General features: G+C 32.5%; 1 protein-coding gene across 1 annotated transcript; it reads right to left on the bottom strand.

Annotated features, from left to right (window-relative positions):
- Window positions 1–1,876: 1,876 nt before the first annotated feature.
- LOC145932895 (L-threonine 3-dehydrogenase, mitochondrial-like) lies at window positions 1,877–3,126 on the bottom strand. Its single transcript, XM_083032121.1, has 2 exons — window positions 2,748–3,126; window positions 1,877–2,154 (listed from the first exon to the last, which is right to left on the bottom strand). The coding sequence occupies exons 1-2, from the start codon at window positions 2,902–2,904 to the stop codon at window positions 1,877–1,879; spliced, it is 435 nt and encodes a 144-aa protein (XP_082888247.1). The 5' UTR covers window positions 2,905–3,126.
- Between the last annotated feature and the right edge of the window lie 15,175 nt (window positions 3,127–18,301).

The raw sequence follows: 18,301 nt of genomic DNA, 5'->3' as shown, positions 1-18,301 counted from the left end.
GTGGTCGTTAAATGGAAGATCATGTTGGATGGTCATAAATCAGCTCCAAATGTAGAAAAAATAATTCTCTAATTTTTTCAGATTTTTATTTTCAGCTCTGAGTCTCCCTGTTTGCACGTGGATTTTTTCCATTTAAAAAAATACCAATTTAAGTAATTTTTAGATTAAAAATAGAATCAACAAACCTGATTTAAATAAGTTTCGCTGCCGTGAGGTATAGCATGAAATTGTATACGGGGTATTTCACTCGAGTTGTGTGTTATGTTATATTCTTATATCAATTCATTTATTTATTCATTTATATGTTATTTAAATATTATTTATATATTTTTTAATAATTTGAAAAAAATACTAATTTACTTCAGTTCTAGATGGAATCAGCTGCAAAAGTAGTGAACAAAATTATTCAATTTTTCATAAAAGATAGTCAAAAATCGTATATGGGCTATTCCACACGAGTCGTGGGTGTTTTTAATTCAGTTAATTATTTTTTATCCATTTTTCAAGCAATATAACGACGTATCATATATTTTTTTGAATCTTCCTTGAACTTTAAATCGTCGTTATTTTCGATTATATAGGAAAAAGATGTGTAGGGAATTCCATTCCAGTGCTCAATGATTAAGCGCAAATTTTCGATAATTTTTTTTTTTTTTTTAGAAAAAAATTGATAACAGAAAAAAAAATTGATGACGAAGCAGCTGCAGAACTGTGGTGTTAAGATATTAAGCTCTCATGTGAAATACCTAAAACAAAAGCCCAATGTATCATCAGGACTACCAATACAAGAAAATAAGCTGTATTAAAAAAGAATACAAAATAAATTATATCTTCAACAAAAAAAATCAATGGAAAATAATAAATTAATCGATATATTGATTACTCCGTAAAATAATAATTTAAATTTTTTCACTCGATTTGTGTGTAGTATAACACACACAACTCGAGTGAAATACCTCATATACGATGTTTCACTATTTTCACGGCAATGAAACGTATTTCATAAAATGTCGCTATTTTAGACTAGAACTAACTTAAATAAATATTTTTTAAATGAAAAAGAAAATTACGTGCCAACAGGGAGACTCAGGACTCAAAATAAAAATCTGAAAAAATTAGAGATTTTTTTTTTTCACATTTAAAGCCGATTTACGACTATCCAACATTAAAATTCTGAAAAAACCCATATAACGACCACCCTAATATATATATATATATATATATATTTTTTTTTTTAATTCGGCGTTTATCCCATCACTCCACTGCTTATTTTATTAATATATATTTATCAATGTACTGCAAAAAGGAAAAAACTTCATTCGCACAAGCACAGAGCTTAATATAGAAATTATACGGAATTATATTCGTAACACGACGCAATTGTTGCAGATCGCAAGATGTCGCAGGCAATGACTCGGCGATTAATGCCAGAAACAGGTCTCTACGGCTCTGCGCAATACGTTCTGCGCCGGTAATATTTGATGGGATATTATTATATTTGATAGGTTATTATTTTATCGGATATATTTTTGATCGGATATAACATATTAGATCGGATATTGAACTTGATCGGATAAAATACTTTAATTTTATCCGATCAAGTGCAATGTCCGATTAAGTTGTATATTAATCCGATCATATTTGAACGGATAAATAAATGACGCTCATTTTCCGTTCACATTTCATCGGAAATAACCTTTCATCGGATATCATCTTATCGGATAGGTTTAGATCCGATCGAAAAGTACTGAAAATCGATCGGATACAGTGCTGAACGGTTTTTTCCGATTAAAATTGCTGGACATTTTTCTCAGTGTATTAAACTTCGAGTTTCGAAGCTTCTGCTGCTCGTCTAGATATAGAGGTAGATGATCATTTAGCTCATCTCACCTTCGATATTAACTCTGACGGCTAGAGGTACGTTTTGTTCGCCGACAGCGCTAAGAAGAGCGCTGAAGTGGATGAGCCAGTCGATCCTGTAGTCGACGACGATTTTTTGCAAACCCTTGAAGTCGAGGATATCCGCAAAAATAAAGGGTCCGTTCTCCAGACTCTCCTCCGTAGGCTTGATAATGTCCGTCAGTATGACGCTCTCATTACCATAATTCCGACGAAGCAACTTTGCGCATTCCGTCCCTAATTGTCCGAGACCCCCTGAAAAATTGTATTTCCTTGATAAAGGATATTGCATTTTTTTTATTTTAAAAACAAATAGAGTGTGATATTATTTTGTCCCTGTAGACTACACTTTTCGATAAAATCTCAAGTTATGAAGAAGAAAACAAGCATGTAATTTGATTTATGAAATACTTTTTTTACTTGGACAAATTATATCCAATAATGAATCAATTAATTAATGCCATAAACTTCGTTAAATAATATCTCTTACTTTCTTAATGCATGGTAAAATAAAAAATGCAAATATAATCGCGTGTATTTTATCGTTCAATCATAGCATCAATTAGAGTCGAATTATGTAAATTTACTGATAAAATAATTAATCGAAAGCAAGTATATGTATGTATATATATTATTTAATCATATCGTGCCATAAACTTCATTAAATAATATCTGTTACTTTCTTCATGCATGATAAAATAAAAGATACGAATATAATGGAGTGCATTTGATCGTTCAATCATAGTATCAATTAGAGAAATTTGTCGAATTATGTAAATTTGATAGATTAATTGTTAGATTAATTCATCGAAAGCATGTATATATTATTTACTTTGCATCGTGCTTACCTGTTATCAGTATCCTCGGCGGTTTAATTGTCTTATTTGTGTTAATGCATTTGGCTCCATCAGTTTCTTCGTGATTAAGATTTCCGGACACGTGGAAACTTCTGCGAATACTTTTCGCGAAGGAATACGAGACTCGAATAATACTTTTGCACAACATTATCTTATAAAATGATACAGCACGATTTTCAAAAGATAACAGATCTTGCAATTAAGATTGTATCTTTTATTAATTATTTTCCACGACAAATTTTTATTTGAGGAACGAGAAAGATATTATATAAAAAAATGTCATTCACAGAATATTACAAAGTGTATCAAGAGCGAATATTTTTTTAGAAAGTTTTGTAAAGAGCAGAAGGATTTACTCCTCCTTCGTTGGTGGTTGATAAACAACTGGTAGAGCCTTGAGCAATAATATCACATTATATCACGGCCCGTTTTCAAAACCAATTAGAACGGATGCTGCGTGATCTCGACGTTTGTATTATACCTGTGCACTACAGAAGAATTTTAAGTGCTACATTTAATCTTGTTTTCTTAATTTTAAGCATGCATGTGTGTAATATCGATCTTAAGCCGGCGTCACACGATGTACGTTTTTTTGTATGATTAGCTTGTATGCTAGCTTGTATCCTGTACGTTGCTTGGTTTGCTGCATAGAGCGTTGTATAAACACGTCACACGAAGTTGGTTTGCTGTATGGAGTGTTGTATGAAGACGTCAGACGAAAGAAAACGTCAAACGTCAATCATAGCTGGTTGATAGGTTTTGATAATTAAATAAAATATTTTAAAAGAGATTGATATGGAGGAACAACAGCTCCTGTATATAGTAAATGAAATTTTGCGACGACGGAGATTGGCTGCATTCGTGCTATTACTTCATCGCGAAATAAATACAAGAAATCGTAGAAACTATTTGTTCTTTATTCCACATTTTTATTAAAATATTAATATTCTGTCAAACGATTTTGACATATCATATCAACAGTGAAGATTGCATTGAATGAAACATTTCCGAAACGCTGATTGGTGCATGCAAGGAAACGAGCACGAAATAATGCACCGTAGCAAACATAGAAATCATACAAGCTAGACTTTCGCACTCAATGCATCGAAGTGTCTGGCATGCACAAGTGCAAGCACAGCAGCGTACAAACTAGCGTACAGCTAATTATACAGAAAAACCTACATCGTGTGACGCCGGCATTATGCAACTCTAGATAGCTTTTTCACTTGCATTATAGAGAGATTCGAACTCTTCTCATCTGCAACAAACTACATCATCATCCTCCTCATCAGATTACGCACTACAATAATTTATTTATTTATAGGAAAAAAATCGAGTTTCTTTTATTTATACTTTAATCGTGAAAAACGCTGCTATTTTATTAATTAAACATGTGTTTATTATTACTTATTCTGTGAAATTCATTTTTATCGTCATTTTTAAAAAGCTTGCTTTAAAACGATATAAATGTTCCTACTTATCTATAAAGATTTATTTACACGCGACACTAATTTGATTTATTTTTACCGACTATTTATTACATTTTTTATGATATTTCTTCATTTACTTTTTAGTTTTAGTTTCTTTAATATATCAAACATAAATTTTGCAAACATGATTTTATTGTTCGATTACTTCATCAAAATCATGTTTATGAAAGAATGAGATAATGGCATTTAATAAAAATAGATTTTTCTATTAAATATACTTTTTAATGTATAATTTAATAAATCATGATTTCTTATATTACTTTCCATTTGAACACGATCGATAATATAAGAATTTTATCGTGTCATATTGATAAATTAACATAAATTAACAGATAACATATATTTTTACTAATAAATTAACATATCTATTATAATAGTTCAATTAAATATCTGTTGTCAAGTACTGTTAGTTTTTTGTTGAGAAATCGAATTGAAATTTAAATTCAGAATATCGTTTACGTCATTTACTCGTCTATGGCGTTTGTTTGCATTTAATTGATGGAGGCTTGGCAATACGAACCAATAACGAGACAATCTTTTCCTCGTACGAGTCTCTAAATCGGTTATTGCCATAAGTTTCACATCTAGAAAACCAAACGCCAGAGTATTACAAAAAAGAATCACGCGTAAATGCTATATGAATATCAAGATACGAAGGTTGACAGGAAAAATGAAAAGAAGATTGAAAGGAATTTTTATAACAACATATTGCTCATCTTTTATAGATATGCAGGATATAAATTCTTAAGTTAAATTAAATTCAATGAAATTAAAAGTTAAATTTATACTTACAGGTGAAATAATGATATAGATTTAAATATAATATAAATTAAATAAATTAAAGATAATAATGATGTAGATTAAATAAATTAAAGTAATGCGTGATAAAATTAACAAAGCGCAGATTTTTTTTCTTTTAAAAATATTTGCTACAACTTTTGTTTGAAAAATTTTTTAATAGCTGTCAAGGAAAAAAAGTTACAACCAAAAAAGTGCCGTCAATTAGGGGTTGAACATTTTTATTGACAATTATATTGACCTCTGTTGTTTTATCAAAAAAATATTCAAATAAAACTTGTAGAGGACTCAATTCTCTACAATTTTCGTATATCCGCTTTTGCAGTGACTCAACAAATACCAGAGATAGAGGGTGCCAAAGTTGACTGTGTCTAGTAAATACTATTTTTCGTGGGGAAAATTCGCGGTTTTATTGTGAATTGTCGTATTATTTTATTTTATTTTATTTTATTTTTTTATGCAAGTCTTTGCTTTTTTGTCGATGGACCAGACATATTTGTTTCATCGAAGTCATCGTCATTGATATCTCTCTTCGGTGACGACTTCCTCACTTTCGGAATCGTTGGTAGTACCTTCGTTGAAGTCAACCGGGGGAAATTCGAAGTCGTCGCAATCGTCGTCGTCTTGGAGTACTTGCCGCAACTGTGCAATGTTTGTGCATGATTCCCCGTTGCAATGTTCGCATATTACCAAGCATTTAAGCCCAGCTTTGCGACAACCACAGGCTGTTCCACATTTTCTTTTGCATTTGCACGATATCGATTCCTTTACCGCGGGAGCCCCTGGATCCTGGGTGGTCATGATTGATTCTAGTCCTAGTGGAGTCCGTCACCAACCCCATTCCTCTGGATCCTGGTGGATGTCAAGCCAGGTTTGCACTTGATGGTATGCGCGGAATGTATGCTGCCGTGCAGCCGCTGCGGTAGGAGGCAAGGAGGAAAGATTGAATTTTGTTTTTGTCACTGATTTAACGAATTGCTTATATCGTAGGGAATTAAGCGACACTTCTCCGGTCCCACCAAACAACACGAAAAATATTTTTTCTCCTGCTGCTGTCAAGACGTCAATATCGAGTTTCGTTTTCTTGAACATGTAAAGAACTTCTCGGAGTCCATCGTTTTTCTCGAGAATGTTGATTAATTTTGTTTTGCCAATATTGTAAATTGCTGAAGTAGTATCACATCCTGTAAATTATAAATTATAACGATCAATATTTTTATATATTTTTTAATAAAATATTAACATATCATCCCGATTAAAAAATTCTAATATATATATATATATATATATATATATATATGGTATATATATATAATCTAATGTGTGTGTGTGTGTGTGTGTGTGAGTGTGTGAGTGTGTGAGTGTGTGAGTGTGTGAGTGTGTGAGTGTGTGAGTGAGTGAGTGAGTGAGTGTGTGTGTGTGTGTGTGTGTGTGTGTGTGTGTGTGTGTGTGTGTGTGTGTGTGTGTGTGTGTGTGTGTGTGTGTGTGTGTGTGTGTGTGTGTGTGTGTGTGTGTGTGTGTGTGTGTGTGTGTGTGTGTGTGTGTGTGTGTGTGTGTGTGTGTGTGTGTGTGTGTGTGTGTGTGTGTATCTACGAAAAATATTGATAAAATATTATACATTGTATATCAACAAATAGATTAATTATTCGTTAAAATATTAATGCAAATAATGGAGTTTATCCTTATTTCAGTTATTTATTTTTATCGATATTTTATCGTTTTATTGCATGTTCTATAATCGAATTATATCGATATGAATAGTAGAAGTTAATGATCAAATTTATCATTAACTTCTACTATTCATATCGATATAATTCGATTATAGAACATGATATAGAACATAAAAAGAAAGAAGAAAAAAGTTCGAGAAAGCATATTATGTACATATGTATGTGTGGATGTATTTGTCAAACGTGCGAGGGAAAGAGAAAGAGAGAGACTGTGCGTGAGAAAGAAAATGTGTTCGAGCAAGCCAGCGAAAAATGAATTTGTTTTAAACGAGAGCACGTCAGAGTAAGATTTCGATTTATTTTAAAATTATAAAAAAGATATTTATGTATTTCTGTCAAAACTGATACAGTTTTTTTATTATTAATTAATAGATAAATGTCTTCTTTCTATAATTTATAATGCGTTATTTATATAAAAACTACTGTTGCTATGCATATTTATTACAAGATTTTATTATTATATATTGTACATCAAACACACTTTTATTTCACGTTGTACTCTTAAAATTACAACTTCTTGTTTTAAAATTAAGCAATTATGACAACAGAAATTCTAACTTTCAATTTACGTTTATCTTCTGATTTCCAGGTTATCAAGTAACTCATAATTATTCAGAAGAAAGCAGTCAAAGTAGCGTTATTTAAATAGCTTTCTCAATTATCAAATATCAAAAAGTATTAATCGATAATCGTATCATCTAATGAAGACGATATAAAATCCCTGTCAGCTCTTCAGCGAATTAAGAAAATCTTGGATAATCTTACATAAATTTATTCTTTATTTATAAAATACTCTTTATATATAATACAATACTCTTTATATATAAAAAGAAAATTATATTAACTATGACATAAAAAGTGATCAAAATGTAGCGAAATTATTGAATTATTTTATTATCACACTGCATTTTGCATGGGGAATATTTTTTATCACACATATGATACTGGATACAATAATCAACCCCTTTCATAAAAAATCACCTCGCGATCTCCTATCGCGAACTATGCGTTAGTGAAATAACAGCCTTTAAAGCGATCCGTGGTTAGTCGCGTGCGAAAAAATATGGATGAAAAATACATATTATAATTTGGAAAAAGGAAAAAAAAAAAAAACGAAAATACAACTTTTATATCGTGCAATGTTCACTTTGAATCAATTTGGATTTTTTCGATGTTTTTCAAAAGAAAAAGATGAACGCTCGCAGAATATATGGACCAAAATTCTTCGAAATGTCCTTTAAACGTACTGCTTAAATTCTTTTGTTCTTTTGTAATTGTTATGCTTTTGTTCTTACTTTTGTTTCTTACTTTTTTTCAACGAAAAGTGATACATCACCTCCAATGACACAAAACGTTTCAAAAAAGCATGTTCTTCCTCTTTCTTTTTCTTCTTTTCTCTTATAATTAGTCTCTCTACTTCTCGTTCTTTCGCATTTCTTACTTTCTCGCTCCCTGTCTTGTATCTTTAAAGAAATAAATTCAAACATTTATTATGATGAAAATATATAAATATGTACACATCCACCGTGCACGCGCGTTTGCGTCTTCAGCAACGACGAACAACGGTATTGTATAATTTAAGAATCTTTCTTTTTATTCTTTGACAGTAATAGTAAAACTTTTTTTACGCGCGCGCATATCATCTTACGACCGATTCGTAACTCATTTAAGAAGATATCGGATGATGTGTTAAAGTTAAAGACAAACAGTTTGCTATACTTCGATTAGAAATTATGCATTTGAAAATTGGGCTGGAAAATATAATTAGAATGCTCGTTAATTAATACGCGACAACACGATCAATCAATGTGATCAATAAAAATAAACTATAACAACGACATCTATAGAAGTAATCTAGAAACCGCATAGTTTTTAAGGTCCGTCCAAATAATATAATGTTACATTGGGGAAATACATGTCGTTCGTCAACTCATGACAACACAAGATTAGTATGTCATAGTATGTTAAAAAAAAATTTTCAATTCAATTTTTTCAGAGTTATTTAGAAACAAATATATTTTGCCGAAGATCTAAACATTAAATGCATATATGCGTTATAGTTTTGCGTTTTTCAACATTTCTTATTTTTGAAAGTAAGGTTTATTCTATTAGAATATCAGAATATTTTCAAGCATATATATTGTTACATTTTCAAGAGAATTTAATTAATAGCGTTTTAATTTTATCATAAATTTTATTCCATGCGATATAGATATACGTAATATTATCCTTCATACGTATCTTTCTCGACACACTAAACTTTCAAAACGACGGTATATTTTATTGAGATTTTCCTATTATACATGCTATAGCATATTTTTTCTTCTTAGTGAAAAGTTTTAATTATTATTAGTGATAATTAAGAAGAAAAAAAAAGGCCGTAAGATCCAATCACAGCATAGTTAAGACACGTACATTTAATTGTAATTATAAAATAATTGCAAGTATATATATCACATTGTTTTAACTTTATAATTGTCAAAATTTCTCAAAATTATTATTATTATTATTTGTATGTGTCATTTGATAATATTAATAGTTTATAGCCATAATTGTACCTATACTAAAAAAATTTTTTTTCCAGTTTATAGAAAGATAAATAAAATATACGATATTTATTATAATAAATTTATTATTTTTGCCGACAGCAAAAAATTTGTTGACATCATAAAATGGAGACAATACAAACATTTCAAAACTACCGAAAAAAAAAGATATTACTAATACAAACATTTTAATGTACATATACATATTCTTTATTTGTCAAAAAACAGATCTCTTTATATGTATGTATTTGATATATGTGTGTCATTTTAGAAGAAGAATTCTATTTTTTTCGCAAGATATTCTCGATAGTTTCTCATTGCCTTCCAAAAGATATGGATCTATTCGATCATCAATGATTCTGAATTTTAACTCGGATTTCAATCCGGGACTTTATTAAAAGGAGCAGATGCACAACACACACTTATGTGCCACTCAAAGTATCAGAATTTATTACTACTCAATATTTTGCGAACGACTTCGGCATCGTTTGGATAATGCTTTTCTACTATTTTGTTTGGCACATAATGAGTACCTTCGAATTTACAGAAATATCTACCAATTTCTGTATCTTTGATCGATTCCGAGATGCATATCGATGTTATAGCGCCTAAAATAAAATTAAAAATCTATTATGTTATGTAATGCAAATAATATATAAATAAAAATATCACAGAATATACAAATATAAAGTATGATGAAGCACTTAATAATATACTCGTACATTGTGGAACATAACACAGGCCATTATCAGTTAACAAAACATAGTATGGTTGGAATTTCCAATTATCGATGTTATATTTCTGCATACATTCGTCTTTAATATCATTCGGAGTACAACATATTTCCTGATACTGAAAGAGTTCACTTTGGCATTCGTATTCGTTGTGCCATCCAATTATGACACTAGCAATATCTGTATACGTATTATCTTCCGTTTCATGCTTATGAATAACCATCAATCCAATTGCATATTTTAAATTAGGCGGTCTCTTTTTGCAAAATGTTTCATCTGATGGAATACATATCGACTGAAAAATTAGTATAATTGACGTTTTTTTATATTTTGTAATTTATACATAATGTAATAAATTTTTAATTAAAAATAATTATATAATTAGTAAGATTACAGGTATAATTATATATTAATTTGTTATATGTATAATAATAAAATGTCTTTAAAATTTGTAATATATATAATTTGTAATATTAACAAAATGAATGGATGCAATTATCTTACCGCATCATAGTCATACAATGGCATGTAATTATCCATTTCAATTAAAGGAGAAAATTCAATTAAATCAAACAAATATTGAGGAGTCGTAATAAATTTCATTGCCGACGTCCATCTTACTGCGTCGAATATCTGAAAAAAATTGCAAATTAAATTTTGAATCAATCACGAAATCATGTGTAATCACTAAATTCCAATGACAAATGTGTATAGAAAAATAAAAAATATTTATATAAATTTGCCAAACTCTATAATCGAAAGCTAAGGTTGTAAATTATATGGCCTTTGCAATTTATTAGAATCAAGCTTATCGATTTCAAAATGTTTTCAAAATATTTTGAAGTTACAAACATCAGAAAGTATAAGTCGATCTCTTATGGCCCACAAACGATCCTGCCCTGGTAGACATTGTCTTATGTCAGAAACCCTTACATTGTCTTGATCATCAATCCAATCAAAGGTGAAAAATTCTCCATAACTTCTGAACAAATAGTAAAGAAACATAATTATACATATGTGTATTTTAAACTAATTAATATTTCCACAATAAAAACATCTTATTTAAAACCATTTCTCTTTTTCATCTATAATTTTCTCCAAAAGTTTCTCTGTCTAAATTATTAATTAAAATCCTGTCTTAAAATCAACTAACTTGTTGGAAGTACAAAGTAATCTTAATTGCTATTATATCAATTTAATTCATAAAATCCTCTAAAATCCTTAAAAATATATAAGTTTACATTAGAAATAAGAGAAAACTTTTGACTTGGATAACAAAAAATAATTATAAAATTATGAAATTCGAATAAAATAAAATTTGTATTTATTTATGCGTATAATACAAATATCAGAATAAATTAAGATAATCTCAAAGCTAATATTATATATCACCTGGGATGTCAAGCCAAATAAACCAATGGAGAAGGATGTAGTAAATAGATTAGTAATATTTTAAAATATAAACCCAATCTCCTTGCAACGCAGATATACATTATTATCCAAAACATTTCTCTATGTCTTAATTTTTCTTCTCGAGTCTGACGAAGAACAATAAATATGAAAATATAATAAACATAATTATAATCTCAATATAATAGAAAAATATTATAATATTTATGATAGTTTTAATTATTATAATTTATGATAGATAATAAAAAGACATCATATATATAAAAAAAAACATACCCACGGCCAGAAGAACAAATCCATTCGTATTTGATTCGGTTCCATCCATGAATCATAGGAAGCAAAACTTACAATAATTTTATCGAGAACACACTTAATCGCCTTTGCGTCCTCTTCGCTCCAGAAATTCATACGAATTTTATAATTTTTCCAAACCGAGAATTCTTCAAGTGATATCAACAATATTGGGTGCGAGGGATTTTCATTTTTCAAAAACTGTAATACTTTTTCCACAATATTATCTATGAATTTATATATAAGCAAGTCAGTAATAAATTTATCGGGATGACACCATTGTAATATTATGACAATTAAATCTTCCAAACGCAGTTTGTGTGCTTTTTGTAATTTTTCCCATCTTGAATTGAATATTTCTCTATTTACATATTGAAAAATTTTGATGATATAATACCATTCTGTTAAATTGGATTGACTGAAAAATAAACATATATTTATTGTTAAATTAATATAATAATCGATTAAACATACTAATAATATACTAATAGTATTTTAATATACATTTAGTCATACCGTGAATCTTGTAATATATACATGCTTCTAATAAGTTTATCAAATAAGATAAATAAATTCAGAGGATGCTTTTTGTATACAGACGGAGCCTGGTGGAAATACTTCTTATGATATATTTGTTTGTACGGTAATGATATATCTCAGACATGCGAGGCACATAACGCTTCCACAAATCGTCCATATGTCTTTTACTCTTTTTTAAATCTTCAACCTTGGCGTAATAAAATTCGACATCCATTGAGTCTTTATAATATACCTTCGTAAAAGGACATCTAAAATTTAAATACATAATAGTTTAAATAGTTTTCAAAAATCATAGAAAAAATTCAACACATCGTCCTATATTATGTATTGATAACATCAGATTTAAGAAACTGACGATGTTCAATCATCTTAAATACCGAAAATGCTAAGAGATGTTAATGAAGTCTCTGTAAAATATAATATATAAAACGTTTTGCGCAAAATACTATTTTTAAATACATATACCTATTTAGAAATACACGTTATATATATTTTGATTTGTTTTATATAGCGTTTTATTTGGACAAATTGATATTTTATGTTTGATGAAGTTGTTGCGATAAAACGCGTAATATAGTAAGAAAATTCTACAATTACTATATTATAGCGCGACGAAATATGTAGTTTGTATTACACACACGTGGGACTTCCGTTTCCGGTAGGTTAGGAGAGTGACACGTGTGTGTGAGCTGCGAGTTTTGAGAGGCCATCTGAGAGTTGGAGAGGGTGTGTGAGATAAAGAGGTGTGTGATTTGAGAGTGGTGGTGAGTGTGGAGTGAAAGAAATAAGTGTGGGGTAAGGAGAGAAAAGGTAAGAGGGAAAAAGAGAGTGAAAGTAGAGAGGTAGGCAAGGTAACGGTAGGCACGAAATAAGAAGAGAGTAGAGGCGCGTGTGAAGTGAGAAAGGAGGGAGCGAAATCTGGTGGGAACTAGGCGAGACGAAACAGCTAGGGAAATTTGAGAGACATTAATAAAGGATAAGGGAAATTAAGTATACGGAGAAGAGAGATGGAGACAAGCATGGTAGTAGAGAAAGTGGAGGAGACAGGAAGTGTAACTCCGAAAGGGAAAGTAGGACAGATAGTAATAGGGAGAAAAGGTAGTGTAGTAACAACAGGAGCGATAGATGGGTGGCTTAAGAGATCGAGAGAGGATTTAGGGGAGGAAGGGGATGAAGGAGGGACAACTAAAAAAGCACAAAAGGATATGGTAGGATTGATTTTGAAGGAGATCAAGGATCTAAAGAAGGGAGGGAAGAAGTGAAAGATGGTATGGAGGAAATAAAGAGGGAGATAGAAGGAATTAAATTGGAGATGAGAAGAAAAGAGGAGAAATGGGAAGAGGAAAGAGAGGAGATGAGGAGGAGAATAGATAGATTAGAAAAGAGTGTAAAGGAAAATAGGACAGGAGAGGGATTAGAGGAGAGGATTAAAAAGATAGAGGGGAGTATAGAAAGGGAAGAAAGATAAAAGAAAAGAAAAAATCTAATTTTCAAAGGAATTAAAGAAGAGAAAGGAAAGATTAGGGAAGGAGTGGAAAAGATATGTAGAGAGATAGGAGCGATGGTAGAAATTGAGGAAGTAAGGGAAATAAAGGCAGGGAATGAGGAGAAGGGGAAGATGTTGATAGTTAGAGTAAAGTCAGAGGAAGATAAAATGAGAATTCTAGAGAATAAGAAAAAGTTGAAAGGGAAGGAAATATGGATAGATGAGGATCAAACGTTTAAAGAAAGGAAGATAAAATGGAAATTAAGACAATTGGCAGGGGAGGAGGAAAAGAGAGGGGAGAGAGTGAGGATAGGGTATGGAAAATTATGGATAGGAAATGAGGTATGGGTATGGGATGAGGAGGAGGAAGAGTTGAAGGATGGAAGAGGGAGGAAAAGGAAGGAGGTATTAGAGGAAAGGGAAAGAAAGGGGGAACAAAGAAGGGGCAAATCAGGAGGAAGAAGGAGGACGTTAGGGAATATGGAGGAGGAGTGGGGGAAGGGGATGAAGGAGAGAAGGAGAAGAAAAAGCAAGGGGAAGAGAGGGAAAGGGAGAGAAGAAGGGAAAAAGGAGTATATAAGATAGGGTTCTGGAATGTAGCAGGTTTGGGAAACAAAGATAGAGATTTTTTGAAAGAATTAGAGGAATGGGACGTGATAGTTTTATGTGAGACGTGGATAGATAGTAAAGGATGGGAGAGAGTTAGTATGAGACTGCCGAAAGGATATACGTGGATGAAGCAATGGGCGGGAAGAAAGAACAGGAAAGGAAGGGCAATGGGGGGGATGATAATAGGAATTAGAATAGGAATAAGAATGGAAAGAGAGAGGGAAAGGAAAGATAGGGAAGGTTTGATGAGTATAAAAGTATGGTTGGGTGATGAGGAATGGAGAGTGGTAGGGATATACATTAATAATGACATGGAGAAGAAGTTGGAAGAGTTAAAGAAATGGACGGAGGAGAAAAGAGAAAAAGGGAGAACAATAATAGGAGGAGACTTTAATGCCAGGATAGGGAGAGAGGGAGGAATAGTAGAGGAAGAAAGTATAGAAGAGGAAAGGAATTCAAAAGATGGGAAAATTAATAGAGAGGGAAAGAAGTTATGTAGCTTTTTAGAAGAGCAGGGATGGTCGGTTCTTAATGGGAACTATAAGGGAGATGAGGAAGGGGAATGGACATATGTGGGAGAGAGGGGAAATTCGGTGATTGATTATGTGATAGGAAACAGTAGAACGAGGGAAAGAGTGATAAAGTTTAGAGTAGAGGACAGGATGGACTCGGATCATAGACCAGTTGTAGTATGGATAGAAGGAGAAAAGAGAAGTTTAAGAGGGAACAAAGGCAGGTGGAGATTAAATAGAGGAGATTGGACAGAAGAACGAAGGAACGAGTTTAGAGAAGCCTTTGAGAGGGAAACAAAAAATGGAGGAGGGATTGAAGAAGAATGGAATGGATTAAAGAGAGAAATTAAGAAAGCATTAGAGAGGATAGAAGGGAAGGAGAGAGGCAAAAAGGAGAGATGATGGTGGGACGAAGAATGTAGAGAAAAGAAGGAAAAAGTTAAAAGGGAAATGAAAAGGTGGAGAAGAGAGGGGGGAGAAGGAAGGAGGTATAAAGAAATGAAACGGGAGTATAAAGTTTTGTGTGAGGGAAAGAAAAAAGAGGAGATAGAAAGATGGGAGAAGGAAGTAAGTGAGGCAAAAACGGAGAGTCAGGTATGGAAGGTAGTAAATAAGGAGAGGAGAAGAAGGAAAAGAGTAAATGAAGGAATAGAGATGGAAGAGTGGGATGAGTACTTTAGGGGGTTATTAGGAGGGATGGGGTGGAAAACGGTATGGGGAGGAGGAAAAGGAGAAGGAGAAGATGAGGAAGAAGAGTTAGGGAAAGAGGAATTCGAAAAGGCAATAAATAAGATGAAGGATGGGAAGGCGATGGGAGGGGATGGGATAGCGAACGAAGTATGGAAGTATGGAGGAGAGAAGATAGAGGAGGGATTATGGGAGATATGTAGGAAAGTATGGAGAGGGGAAGGGTGGCCGGAGGATTGGAAAATGGGGGATATAGTGCCGATTATTAAGAAGGGGGAGGGAGAGAAGGTGGGAGATTATAGGGGGGTGACGTTGACACAGACGGCTTACAGAGTATATGCGACAATTTTGGCGGAAAGATTAAGAGAAGATATAGAAAAGAAGGGACTGCTACCACCAAGTCAGACAGGTTTCAGGAGAGGGATGGGGACTATAGATAATATTTACACATTGAATTATTTGATCAATAGGCAGGTAAACAGGAAGGGAGGGAAAATGATGATTCTATTTGTGGATATGAAAGCGGCCTTCGACTCGGTAGATAGGGGAAAACTGATAGAGGCGATGAGGAAGAGAGGGGTAAGAGAGGGGTTAGTGAGAAGATGCAAAGAAATCTTAAGGGAAACAAGTAGCAGAGTAAGGGTGGGGGAAAAGGAAGGAGAAAAATTCTGGACAGAAAGGGGTTAGGCAAGGATGTCCGTTGAGCCCAAGTTTGTTTACGTTGCTGTTAGCAGACATAGATGATTTTCTAGGGAAAGGGGGATGGGGAGGAGTAAGGTTAGGAGAGAGAAGGATATATACCTTGGCATATGCGGATGATATTGCAGTATGGAAATAGAAGAAGTAGGTGAGTTTAAATATCTGGGATATGTAATAAAATATAACGGCAGGCAGGAAGCGCAAATAAGAGATAGAGTGAAAAAAGGAGCGGCGATAATGGGACAGGTGTGGGGAATTGGGAAAAGGAAATTCGCAAAAGATTGGGGAAAGAGGATTTGGTTATTTGACAGATTAGTGTGGACGGTAATTAGTTATGGAGTGGAAATATGGGGATGGAAAGAAAGGGAAGAAATAGAGAGAATTCATGATAGATATTTAAGATGGAAGGGGTGAGAAGAAGTACAGCAGGGTATTTAGTCAGAGAGAAAGTGCAAAGAGAGAGGTTGAGGGGAAGGGCCGGTGTAAGGGCATGGGGATATGAAAGGAGGCTAGAGGAAGGAAAAGGAGGAGAATTGGCAAGGGCATGCTGGGAAGAGATAAAAAGAAGGGCGAAGGAAGGGAGGGTCAGAAAGGGATGGGAAGAGGAAAGGAAAGATTATTGGGAAAAAGGAGGTTGGAATATAAAAGAGGTAGAGGAAGTAAGGGAAGAAGGAAGTGTAAAGGGAGAAGAATTATGGGAAAGGGAGAAAAGAATGCAAAGGGAAGAAAGGTGGGAGAAGATAAAGGCGTCGAAATCTAACAAATGGTATCAGAGGATTAAGGGAGAGGAAGGAGTTCCAGGATATTTGAAAAAGGGATGGGGAGAAAGTAGGTGGCAGAGGCTAGCGAAGTTTAGGCTAGGAGATGGGATAAGAGAGGGAGAATATTGGAAAGAAGAAGAAGGAAAGAAATGTAGGGTGTGTGAGTGGGCAACGGAGACGTGGGAACATTTATGGGAGGAATGTGTGGTGTGGGAGGTAGGAAGTACATGGCAGGAAAAAGTTGAGAAAATTTTGGGGGGGGAAGGGGAAGGAGAGGAATGGTTGAGGGAAGTGGAGAGACTAATAAATAGGGAGAGTGTGAAGGAGAGGATGAAAGAAGGAGAGAATGTGAGATAGGAGAAAGTTTGCGAACGAAGACGGGAGTCCAGGAAGGGAAGGGGGAAATAGGGTACGTATGCGTAGACGATATAAGCAATAGCGAGCGAGCGATATCTCTCTCTCTCTTAAAGAGTATAATTGTATTGTTTTAATTGTATTGTTTTAATGTATTTTTTTTTACTGTATGTATGTAAAGCATAGACGCTAGGATGCGGAAGAGGAGGTGTAAATGTAAAATTTTTTTTTGTAACTCTGAGGAGAAACAATAAATACCTATCTATCTATCTATCTATCTATTACACACACGTGTAAATTATACTATACATATTTATGTTATACACGTTATACATTACAAAGGTATGTTACCGATAATCCACATGATTGTTGTCGTTTTCATTATATAACGTTTGCATAATTTTCAAAACTAATAATAATATAGAATATTAAAATGATTTTCTGGATTTTCTCACAATATCAAACCTGACGAAAAAATTCAACGTGAATCATCGATCATATTATATCGAAGTTTCGTATAAAATTTCTACGACACATAGATTTCTAGTATTATGTATGACATACATATATGTATATTATCTATTTAAATTGATAATATAGTAGAAAATATTTCACGCATGTTAATGTTTCTCTTTATGTTAAGATATAAACTCAAAGTTTCGTATAAAATAATTACTTTCTGTATTTTCAAGTTTGCTTGTTATTTATTCTTATTCTTACGCAACAAATTACTTTATTAACAGTTATATTATTCTCACATCTTGTATACGAGTTGTTGTCGATAATATATATATCAAATAAATTATTCTTATATTTTTTATACTTTTGAAGTTTTCATAAATCATTTAAACCGAAACAGATTTTCTTATATCATCTTATGCCTTTGGCTATAAGTTTT

Source organism: Prenolepis imparis, unplaced genomic scaffold (assembly GCF_030444845.1).
Source record: "Prenolepis imparis isolate NDT839.2.m4 unplaced genomic scaffold, iyPreImpa1.0 SCAF_2, whole genome shotgun sequence".
In the NCBI taxonomy this organism is placed as follows: Eukaryota; Metazoa; Arthropoda; class Insecta; order Hymenoptera; family Formicidae; genus Prenolepis; species Prenolepis imparis.
The sequence above is the reverse complement of the archived record's forward strand: the minus strand, read 5'-3'. Positions and strand labels throughout refer to the sequence as shown.